The 12,407-nt window shown below is 40.0% G+C and overlaps 1 protein-coding gene across 3 annotated transcripts in view; it reads right to left on the reverse strand.

Annotated features, from left to right (window-relative positions):
• Positions 1-12,407, reverse strand: part of PARVB (parvin beta) — a 62,212-nt gene that overhangs the window by 22,995 nt on the left and 26,810 nt on the right. For all 3 annotated transcript variants that reach the window (XM_074590888.1, XM_074590880.1, XM_074590872.1), the window contains exons 3-4: positions 11,465-11,535; positions 2,288-2,390 (exon numbers count right to left, since the gene is read on the reverse strand). In XM_074590888.1, the coding sequence (XP_074446989.1) occupies positions 2,288-2,390; positions 11,465-11,535 (174 nt within the window). The remainder of the gene's footprint in view (positions 1-2,287; positions 2,391-11,464; positions 11,536-12,407) is intronic.

The following is a 12,407-nucleotide window of genomic DNA, read 5'->3' on the forward strand; positions in this document are numbered from 1 at the left end:
TCAGGCATCAAAATATATAATAACTTTCAGATAGGCACCAAGTTGGTAATAATACTTATTATACCTCCCATTTTCTTTCACTGCTGAAAAGCATTTGGCATAACACAGCCTTCACTACACAAGGAATCTGCACAGGTTTAATGGGCTTTTCTAACAAGTTAACTTTTCAAGTTAATTTAGGACAAAAAAGGGGAAATACTGTGTGACCATTTACTTCAGCTCAATAAGCTTTATTTCAGGTTAGCTGATGCATGAATTTAAGCTAAAGCAAACTTTGCTTCCTCAAACCATCAAGAGTCATGCACTCATATGACCCACAGATTTGTACTGGCTTAGTGGAACTAATTTAAAGAAGTAAATAAATTGATATAATCTTGTCACGTCACATCATTGTTGATTACTTCCAAAAATGAACTAATGCAGGAAATTTTGTAAAATGCCATTAATAAAATCTGAATTATGTTTCTGTAGTATAAATATTTGTTGCCAAAGGCATAGATAAGTCATTCTTCTCTTCTTCTGCATTGTGACCTTTGCCAAAGATGCAGGAGGTGAATTTGTCTAAAAAAGAAAAAAAAAAGAAAGAGAGACAAGGAAGGTGGGGTAGAGTCCTCCAGCCACCAGAGCAATGGAAAAAAGCTCATCTCTGTTCTACCTCCACCCCAGGGAAAAAAAATGGTCAAACTCACTCTGCTGCTGGGACTATGAGGTCAGGACTGGTTGAACATATTCCAATTATATATTATTACTCCAGTCCTTAAAAACAAAAAAACCAACGTACTTCACCAAAACTGTTTTCACAAAACAGGATGGATTTCAACTCCAGATATTGTTTCAGAAACATTTCAGAGTTGTCAAAACCTATTATTCCAATAATGGAAACATTTCTGCTTTCAAGTTCAAAAGTATGTTTCTTCTGGACATTCCACCTGGCTGAAGGTCTCTCTCATCTATTTTTTAAAAAGTGACAGAAATACAAAAGTACTTTAACAACCCAAACAGAAGAGACTTGCACATTATTGACTCACAAATACTTTGAACATTTTGACTGTCTCTATCAATCTACAGTAGGAAATTTTTACCAATATCTGAATAATAATGGAAAAAATGTCTCTGAATCTTTTTTAAGCTGACTCCAAAAACATGCAAATAATATTTTAAATTATTTTAGACATTTTAAAAAAAATTATACTACAAAATTCATTTTTTAGTCATGTGTTATGGCTCCTATCTATTCTTAGCCCAGGTTAGCTGCCAGTCAGCAAGAAGAAATTTATTTCCTTTCACCCTGACACCCTGTGTACGAAGCCACTCCAGCCTCTCTGAGTGGCACTTCTTTTACCTTGGTAAAATTAACTAAATAAGGAACTCCACCTCATTCAGTCAGACAGCCATTTGCTAACCTCTTACTCCAAACTGCTACAAAATAAGCCCACCGACAAGCTGTTATCTTTCTTTTTTTTGTGTGTCTGCCTATCAAGACAGATCTTCTTGAAACATCTCTCACACAGAATAACAACTACTACTTGAAGTTTAATGACTGTACTTTGTTAGTCTTTCCTGCAGGCACCAGAAAAGACGACCTGCACAACAGAGGGCTGACTTTAATTCTGAGGCCTCCAGCGTCAGGAGCACCACCGCAAGCACGACACGCTTTGCCTCTTGCATCAGTGAGGCAGCACAAAGATGGACGGATTTGGTAATATAAGTTTTGCCGAAGAAACCTAGACACCACTGAACGCAACACAAGATTGGGGCTGAGTTGTGACAGCTTCAGGTCAGGGGAGAAGCATTTGCTCTCCAGCCAGAGGCCCAACAGGAACAAAATGAGGAAAAACCAGTACAGTTAAAGTCTCAGGCTGCAAAATATACATGCCCACCTTCCTCCTGTAAGATATGCTCAGTCCAACTGAGCTACATATGTATGTATGTACAACTGAACACTTTTTAAATGTCTGCAGGCCTGAGGGTGGAAACATAGCCTCCACAGGAAGCCTGAGAAATCAGTGATACCTGTGACAAAACGGCTACACTACCACTTGCTGACACAGCAGTGGCTATACGTTAAGAAGTACAACCTAGGAATAATCTGGATTTCCTCCCCTTTCAGCAGACAGCCTGAGAAGAACAGATGGAGAAGCTGACACTGCAGCGATCAGTGAAACAAACTGTATCCCTGGTGAGATGGTGAGCTGCTGCACAGACCTGCTGCTGTCTGCAGCTTTGGAAGAGATTAACTTTGGGCCCCTTCCAGTCTTTGAGGACGCCTTCTCTTGTGTGAACTCACCTAGCAGCTTTTGCAGCACCTGCCCATCATAAAGGTCCTCTTCAACCTGTTTGACAATGATTCTCTCCTCCACCAGCACATCATTGATCCAGTCAATTAGAACCTGGAAGTACAGAAAAAGGAGGCAAATGTCTAAAAACCACTGACATATGTTCCTTCCATTCAAGGCAGTAATCAGGAATATAAAAGAGAGCAAGAGTAACCATATTTATGTATTTCCAAGTTACAGAGAAATAACAAAGAGATGCTTTTGCTGTATTGTTTTTAATTTGGGTCTTGCAGCATGGCAATTTTAGTGCCCTCTATTTTTCCTCATTAAAATATCTCTTTATTGCACCAATTCTAAAGCAAGTAGCAACTGGCAGCTCTAGAACAATAACCTCTGCTAGTATCTATGCTCTCCAGGTCCCAAAACTCATGTTTTACCTGTTTTATGTGAACAGCAGACCTGCCAATAGATGACGCTCCCACCATGATCTCTACCCTGAACAGATGTGAGTGATGTGCCAGAAAGAAGAGCTTCAAAGGGGAAAGAGTGAACGGTCCTACTAACAGGAGCTAAACAGACCCACTAGTGAGCAACAGGACAAGACATCTTATCTTAAGCTATTGCAGAATACAGAAGTGTGGAATTAAAATTTTGGTCAAATGGCCCTGACGACCATTGTACAACATATATATAATAGTCCCCATATGCTGACAATCGTAACTATAAAAATCATTCAATCACCTGCAAAACAGGAATGAACATAAAGAACCTTCAAAAAGAAAAGGAACCGAGTTAAGTTTTCCAGGTGCCAAAGATAATAATTTCCAAACAGTTACAGGAAAAACAGCCTTGACCATTTGAATTTGGCAGTAGTGCTTTCCTCCAGTCTATTATTTAGAAAATTAAATAACTTTCACAAAAAATAATATAGTTCTGTGGGAAGAGACGCAATGTCAAATCCTGCTAAATCCTTGATGCTATAAGAGGAAAAGAGTATTGCCAATCATAGACATGCAAAATCCATTAACTAGAGCCACCTAAAGCAATGAGCCTCACTCAAAAATTCTGCAGTTTTTAATTTGCTTCATATAAAATTGTGGATTCTTTAAATTCACTTTCTGGCATTAGATCCCATACTTCTACCTCTCCTTGACAGTCCTGACGGCTAAGAAAGTTTGGGCGTTTTAATAAACAAGAGATTGTGAAACAAAAACAAATAAACAAAATATAGACAGGCTTGCAATGGAAAACACCCACCTTGGCAATCCTAGGAAACGTGAGCATCTGAATATGTTGATCGCAGGGACATTTAAGTAATTCAGCCTGGCTACTGAGGTTCATTGAATCTACCAACCTCAAGTAAGTTTTGCTACGTTTAGCGTCCACAAAGAAGCTTACAATCCAAACATGAAATACTACTGCTTCATGTACCTCTAATCTATACCTTTAGTACTTCCAAAGCATGCTGAAAATGTGCAGGGATGAAACTCAGCTCTAAAAATAGCGTTAAGTGGCAAATTTTAGCTGGGTGATGTTGGCAACCAGTCAATTCATGGAAAGCAAGAATCAGCTTTAATGCTTACACATGTAAGTCACTTTTGCCCCCTAAGCTGCCCCAAGGGATGAAAAATCTCAATCATAAAAATTACTCCTCTAGAGAGCTTTCTTTCAAAATATAGCTTTTCTGGTAAGTTATTCACTAGTCCGTATCAGCAACTTTTATCAAAAGTGGGCTTCTCTGGAGCAGGTAAAGGAAAAGTGGAAGTGACATTTGAAGACAGATGTGGATATACAAGGATGTGCTCTGCACCAGTATCATTGCCCCACTGCTCCCCTGTGACCCTGCACAGGAATCTTATCTATCACTTGGGCCATTCCCTCTATCAGATGGCCTCTGCTGTGCAGTTACAGCTACCACCACTATTCCAACACATACCACCAAGTTGTTTTACACTCTCACATCCACCTAATGCCATTTGTTGGGCAGGAGGATCACACTTCCCCCGCCTCATGCTCCCCTCCCGCAACACCTTGATGGCTTGCATTGCCAATGAATTGACAATCGCACTTTTGCTTGAGTAGCCCAGCCTGCTGGCACACCAGCTACCCCTGGTACTTGGGGCCCTGGATTGAAAAGGGTATTGCAGCACCGTGCCATGGCAGATACAGTCATCCTCTCACTTTCCTGTGGTCACAGGAGCAATGCTGGGATGCCTGTCTCCTAATACATGCTCCAACATGCCCTGGAAACCATCCTTCTTCTATGTCACACACCCTGATATATCTATCACATATGGGCAGAGAAAAATGTCAAGACGATTGCTCTTCCTGTGTTTCACCCTCTAGCAGTTCTCAGGATTCCCCTTCATCAGCCTCTGGATCAGGTAAACCCTGCCTAGTCCTTCTCCTCTAGAATTAAAACTAGGGTTTTCCAAAAAAATCATCACATGTCAGCTATCATCTGGCATAGGGCATCAAACCTTTGAATTTCCTTTGAAAACCCCAACAAAAATTAGTTCATGAGAGACCACAGCCAACAAAAGTTAAATGCAAGAAGATGCAGCCTAAATAAAACAGCAGAGCTCTGCTCCGCAGGTGGGGTGCCAGGATCACATTTGGAGAGAAAACTCCAATCAGCTACCCTTGTCTCCTTCAACCTTTTCCAGGGGACAGAAGGATATTTATGGTAAAGGACTGGAGAGAGACATTATACAAGTTAGCAAAGGACTACCGCAGCTGGAAGACAATGAGAAGAGGGATACCATCTTTCACCTCGAAAACTCTTCACCAGCAATTCAGAAAAGTGAGTCCTAAATAACAAGATACTTTCTTGTCACAGATCATCTATAAAGAGATTTTTGAAGCCTGTCAATAAGGTTACTGCCCAATTCCAAAATGATACAAGTTTGACACGCACAGACATCAACAGAAAAACAACTGAAGAAATCAAAGTCATAGATGATTTAGGTCTTCCCTGAGGTTTACAGAGCAGACTTTCAAAAATTATCAGAAGTTCGGCTGAAATAATCATTTGATAATCAGATCCCTTTATAGTCCCTATAGGAAGAGGCCAGAGTTCCAAAAGTCCTCAGAAGCTTTGTTAAAGAAAGATTCAGGATGCTAGACTATTTGAAACCATTAATAAACATCTTATTTTGTCTGTCCTGTGTTGAATGGTATTGAAGTCGGAATCTAAAAAATGCCAAGGAATTAAAAATAAAAGTCTAGAAGTACCTTCTAATGTAGGAGCCAACATCCCATTTCCAAGAATGTAGGTACACAGGAATCACAAAGTGGCTTTGGGTACAGGGTGTTAAAAAAAGGAAATACACTATGTACGAATTAAATGTTTCAGAGAAATTTAGCACTGAAAAACTTTTGTCAAAAAAGTACATAAAAGAGATACAAATTAAACAAGGTCTAGCCATAGTTATTTTATTATTTTTATAGTTCCGCACCTGAATGAAAGAAAAATAGCCCAAAGAACATTCTAACTTCTTTAGTATTCAGACTACAACTCTAGCTCTGCTAGAAAAAAAATCAATTTGCAATTTATATTTAGGAAAAAAAAAATCCAAGTGTTTTTTGTTTTTTTTTTAACAGCCCTTGAAGACTGGCAAGTGATGTAATTAAAAAACAAACAAACAAACCCAAAAAATCTGCTGTCCCACCTCTTGCTTTCCTGATTGTGTCTTAATTAGGTGCCTGGAAAAATCTTTCTGCACAGAATTTTATTTTTTTTTTTAGCTTTTACAAGGGAAATAAAGCACCATATTGCTTATTGAAATGACAAACATGCAGAAATACTTTCTGACTCTGCTCACAGAAAATCAGCTCTCCAGTTCTTTGTAATTTCTCCTTCATGTAAACACAAAAGCAGAAAATATGCAATAAGCTGAATGTCTGAAAATTTTAACCATTTGATACAGGCACAGAGTACTTGGTGGGAAGCAGACAGAAGGTGCAGACATAGAGCTTTTCCTGTGCATGATACATGCTTACCTTCAATCTGTCTGGTCTCACACTCCTCTACCCCTTCCCTCATTTCTGTGCCTGCACTTCATACATCTGAATTTCAATATTGCCTTTGAAGCTTGGCCTACACGTGCTGCATTAAATAACGGGTGTAAGGGAAACACTGCAGGACTGAGGAAGTGCTTGATTGCAAAGCCTTTTCTCCCTGTGTCTGCCCCAACGCCGTGCCTCTCCTTACACCCAACGGCTGGTGAGGCCAACACACAATCCCACATGGACCTAATGACCTTCAATGCACCCGAGACTCACCTTTTTGTTCAGTACTCGGAGAGTCACAAAACAGCATGCAGGTACGTGGAAATGTTTGTCAGGTCACTTAACTTGTCGTACCTTCATTAAAAGCTGCTTTTCTATGGTCTTTTGGGATTAGCAGCATGATTTTAAAATTTTAATACAATATCCCCACATCAAAACCATGCCTGCCCTTCCGTGCATCTCTATACTCATATAAAACATCTCTGAACTGCGTCAAATGCTCAGACACATGCATTTGTAGCTGTAAAATTTCCAGCGGTGCTTTAAATTCTGACATATACATTTATCATATCATTTTTAGGACAAATGCATATGTCTGGTTAAACGAGCCATGTTGCATTACTAAACACTAGGCTGAAAACTGAAATTTGCCATGAGGCAGCCAGCTGAAACAAAAGAGTACTGGAAATCTAGAAGGAAAAATGAGTCTGCCTGGTCAATTTGGGTTTTTTTACTGCATGCAAGATGGGGTCTTACATCAGACTTCACCAGCTCAGAGAAATATTTTTGTTCTGCAGGCCGGCTGCTCCCATGGCAGTGAGGCACACTCAGAGTTAATCTGCAGAGTTCAAGGGCATAAGGACCCCACAGTCACCACTACACAGTAATGAACTAAATGAAAAACAAGACAAAATACATGACCACATCTGGCACAATGGGAAAACAGGAAGTCAAGTCACCAAAAACAGCAAAGAAAGAAAACCCTGGTTTCAATGACCTTTTTCCCCTCCCAACGTCTGGCAGACTTAGGAAACAGAGATCAAAAGGTATGAAAGCTTAACTAGCTTCAGGGTTGAGCATGGAAATTAATATAAAAAAAAATCATATTCAGGCCCGGAAACTATTGACCAAGCACAAAGCATTGGCAGCCTGTAAACAAAGAGAAGGCTTCTTGTTTTCAAAAGCAGACCACGATGCATTTAGGAAGCAGTTTCATCTGGTCACACGTGAAACCTTACCAAAAGGACAGTGGCTTCATTTTGGTTTTCTCTTCACCACACTGAATTTAAAAAAAGCCATAAAATTAGACATGGGAAAAACGTGATAATTTCTAGGACAGTGAATGATTTACTACAAATGAGAATGTTTACTTGCTTCAGGCAGTATCTAGAGCAGTGTCTGGATCTGTATTAAGTTTAGATGAGGCTTTAAAAGCCAAAAGTTGTTGCAGCATCAGCTGATTTTACAGATCTTACAGAAGTCTTTGCAGGAAGGGAAAGCATCTTGTAACTGTGATTCGCTGCCTTTTGTCAAGCCAAGGCACTTTCAGACGGGACCCAATTCTTGCAAGCTGCTGTTCTAAAATTCTGGATTCAATGAGTAGAAGCTCTTCTTCATCCTTTTCCTACTGAACTACATGAGAAAACCCTAGGAAATCTGCCGCTTATGTGAAATGTTAAAATATCTTTTCAATATCTGGCTCAATTCCTACAGCCTATTAACTCTAATTATGTTTAGGATGACAATGAGCGAAACTTTTGAAACTTTTACCCTTCAGCCATATCTGAACCAGAAGGGGAAAAAAAGATTCCTTCCACCTTTACACCCAATACACAAAGAAACACACATGAACCAGGAAAGCACACATCGATCAGCACACACCCCCCCTTTTTTTTTTTTTTAAAGTATTCAAAAGAGAGCTAGAAGAACCCCCAAACACTTTTTACAATTAGTGACATGGACCAACTAAGGGAACTTTATATATTCATGGAAACTGATTTTCAAACAGATTCACAATAACATACAGACTAGAAACCTGTCTCTGAGGTATACAAGAAGAAACAACGTATCACAAGACATCTCTGTCTCTGATGACAAAACAGCCCAAACTTAACAATTCAAACGCTTACTTTAAGTCAGTTGTGCACTTGCCACTTGGCAAATATTGGGCAATGAGTAAAAGAAGCTCACACGTTTCAGACACCAGAAATTGAGTATTTGTGAATAAATTATTTATACATATATATATATGTGTGTGTATATAATAAAACGATAATCCATCTCTCTTTCCCTGATCTGAATTTTCAGCTTTAGGCCTGTTCAGCCATGTACCAAACTGTGTTTGATTACGCACAGAGCAAATGAAGTGAGGAAAAAAAGGCTGCTGGCCACAGAGGCAACTTAATCGAACACTTCATATTGACAAATTGTGGCCAACTGTTTTTAGAATATTGTCAATGATGATAACAAACAACATTTTGAGGCGTAATTCTAGTTCCTGATGATATTCATATGTGCAAGAGGACTTAAGCAGGTATTCTAGCATCCTTAACTAAGCAGTCTTCAACGAGGGGATTCACTGTATGTTTGCTTTAACAAGAGTGAGGGATGAGGCTTTCTGCTGGTTTGGTTTTTTTTTTCTGTTGGTCTCTCCGTGTTACCACTATGCTATACAATCTGTCTCTCCAGAGTTACAACAGCTCTGTCAAAATCATTTCCAAACGCTCACGCAAGCTTGCGCTGATCAATCCACTGTGCATATAATCCCTATGGCATGAGGCTAGCAGAAATTAAAACAACATTTTGTGGAGACAGATATTAAAGCAGTGTCAGCAACAGATATCTCCGCTGCTTCTTTGCACTGAGATCCATTTACCCAACTGCATGGAACTGACAGAACAGAAACACTCAAAATCAATGACGGCAAACCATTGGCATGTCTAACTCTGGTGTTGAAAGAGATTTGGGCTGGCACCAATGAAACTAAGCCACACTGCCAAATTTCAAAAGGCATGAGGCTCTGTTGCTGGTATCGACACATTTCCCTCTGAGGGGAAAAGAGAGAGAACCACTCTGAACTATAAAAACCTCCATCTATTCAGATCCTCACTCCTTGCTAGTCTGCGGAGATCTTTCATTTCAAGCTCTGTGGGGCGGGCAGTCTTTTCTGCTGGCTGCTGCTCTATAGCGCTTAGCACAGTTAATTCTCATCCAGCACTGGGGCTCGTGGAAAATGTCATTAACCACTGAAGAACAGAAAGCAAGGAATAAATTGCTCATTTTTTTTGCATTATCCAAACTCTGTGGCATCAAATAGGTTTTGCCAACATAATTCAAACCTCTCCCTGCTTTACAGATTCACACCAACATAGTGTTAAATATTTCTCTAGATGAATCTCTGTAAAAGCTCTCAACTGCTGAGAGGTATGCAAATGATTAGCAATTACCTAAATTACATCATTTTCAAGTAGGCACTCTATAGGACACATCTCTCCTTTGAGGATGATCCCAAGGAAACAACCCCCAGTTACATGCTCTTCCCGGCCCCAGCTGCTGCCATTCAATTGGTAATACGTTACTCTCTCTTCTCCCAAGTGTAAACTGGCGTAGTGAACCAGAGCCTGATTCTGCAACGCGCTGTAAGCACTCAGACACATTCTCAAGTGCTGTCTAGCCCTGATCTTCCTTCCTCCTGAAGGTTTTCAGGTTCTCAAACTGGAAAATATAACTTTGCTAGACTATGACATCCAGGGAAGACTCACCAACACAAATTCACCAGCAAAATTTCCAATTTAAAAGCAATTCTGATCAAGTCTCCTGCATCACAGAGTGCATCTGGTTCCTTCACTGAAACAACTCTGGTTCAGCTGAATTATTCATGATAGTATCACTGCTCCACTACCAAAGAAACCACAGTACATTTTGAAAGAGTGGTGCAATACCATTGTACATTTTGAGAGAATTAATGGATTTAGGTATTAAAATTTAAAACCACAATGTATTCCAGGTGAATTAGAATAACACAGCAAAATGAGCACAGCTCTTTGCTAAATGCGGGTTTATGTAGTTTTGTAATCCTAAACATGTTATTGCAGTGTTAAAAACAGATCATTGGGCTTGTTTTAAAGACGTACCAGGTGAGCAGTTTGCTGAGGCATTCTGTGAAGCACATGCATGCAGCCAGGTGCACAAGGTTTCTTGAAAGGAACGTGCCACAGCTTCACCCCCTCTCTGAAGACGGTACACACTACCCCAAGTTTTCAGACCCACCCAGCTACAGCTGCACTGGTGTTTCTAACAAAAATAATTTAAAAGAATAATTTTAAAATAATAAAGAGGAAGTGTGGAGGGAAGTGTAACACAAGCACAAATGCTTTTTGGAAAGAGATCACATTTGTTCAGAATTGCCAGCCCTTCTCTCCCTGCTCAAACTTTCACTGTTAACGTCAATGACACTGCACAGAAAAGGTTCTCCTAAACACTAATTCCTCAAGATCAAACCCTCCATCATGATCACTGCTGAGGCAGAAAGCCACAACTCACATCAGCACAGCTGGGAACACGATTATGAATGCCTTGGGCAGGTGTCTGCAGTGACAATACAGATTCAGGACAATCTGGCCCCTGCCCTAGCACACAGGGAAACTGAGGACTTTTAGTCTTAAAAAAAAAAACAAACAAAAAAAACCAAAAACCAAACAAAAAAACACAAGAGACTATAGGACAAAAAAAAAAAAAATCTCAATTCTAACTTTCCTATAACACCAGAGGTCTCTGTTGTCCCCCACTATGCCCTTGCTCATTTCAGTCCTACTCATTCCCCTCCTGAAATCTCACTAATGCTTTCCAAAGCTCCTTCCCTGTTTTCACAGACAGAAGGAACCTAGGTTTACATGCAGTGACTGCAGGTAGATTCAAGATAAGCACTGATCCTCACTGTGATAATCACAAGGATATAAATGGACAATGGAGCTTTACTCCGTAATTACCGTGGGCATTCCAACATTCGGCTTCTTGTTTCTCTTGTTGCTTTTAGCTTTACCTTGTTGATAACCTCAGTTTTCACCAATACAATTCAGCAACAAGATGTATTCCTCAACTGTATTCTTGGTAATCAGCTTGTAAATGACTCCAGCTCACTAGTTAAATTGAAGAAGGACAAAACAGTGATCTCTTACCTTGATCAGTTCTTTGAACTTGGGGTCCTCTTTTGAGTTAGGATCAATCATAGTGCGTTCCTCATTCTCCTCTGTACAAGTAAAATGGGAAACTTTAGTTAGATCCACTTCAAAGGTACACTGCTGAAATACTGCAACAATTTGTAACCATGAGGTGGCCTGTCAGCTGATCGAGAAATGACAGTCATCATCTTAGCAAGGGAATATCCAATCATCAAAGTATTAGACATTTTTGGAGACATGTAGAAAGAAAACACAGCCCTAACTTCCCTAAAATAAGATTTTTTTCCACTGACCTTCGCCCAATCAGACCCTGCAGAATACATCAGAAGATCACTGTCCTCTATACCCTGTGGGGCGTGTTAATATTAACATGCCAAAAAGTGCAGAACTACTTTTCTCCCTCTCCTCAATTTGTATTAAATTTCTATTTGAAAACACCTGTCCCAGATTACACCACCTTGAAGGGTGTAGGAAGTTTATGGCACTATGCTCAGTGCAACTGCTGGGACTTGGGCTGACAGTTTGTGCCTGGGCTGTCTGGTTCCCTGAAACTTGGTCACACATGTGTCCCTGAGTGCCTGAACTCCTTAACCTCTGGTTAAGCTGGAGAATGAAAATTGCCCCAATTTACATCCGTTGGACTTCTGCATGAGGGAAGAACACAAAATAGATTTCTGCTGCTGCTGTGGGGTGGAGGGATGCGAGAAATGCTCTCCAATAGTCAGCAGGACAACCACAAGAGGCATGAACATAAAGATTAATTTTTAGAAGGGATGATTTGATACAGAAATGTTGGTAGCAGAATCAACTTGAGCTCAGTAAGGCTAACAACCAAACAGCCTTTGACAGAATTATCTTCACAACAGCATATATGGACACATGCATGTTTATATGTTACTGTAGATATGCATACCAGTATTTAGGAAGCAGCTGGAGCAAG

Source organism: Larus michahellis, chromosome 1, assembly GCF_964199755.1.
Source record: "Larus michahellis chromosome 1, bLarMic1.1, whole genome shotgun sequence".
NCBI classification, from domain to species: domain Eukaryota; kingdom Metazoa; phylum Chordata; class Aves; order Charadriiformes; family Laridae; genus Larus; species Larus michahellis.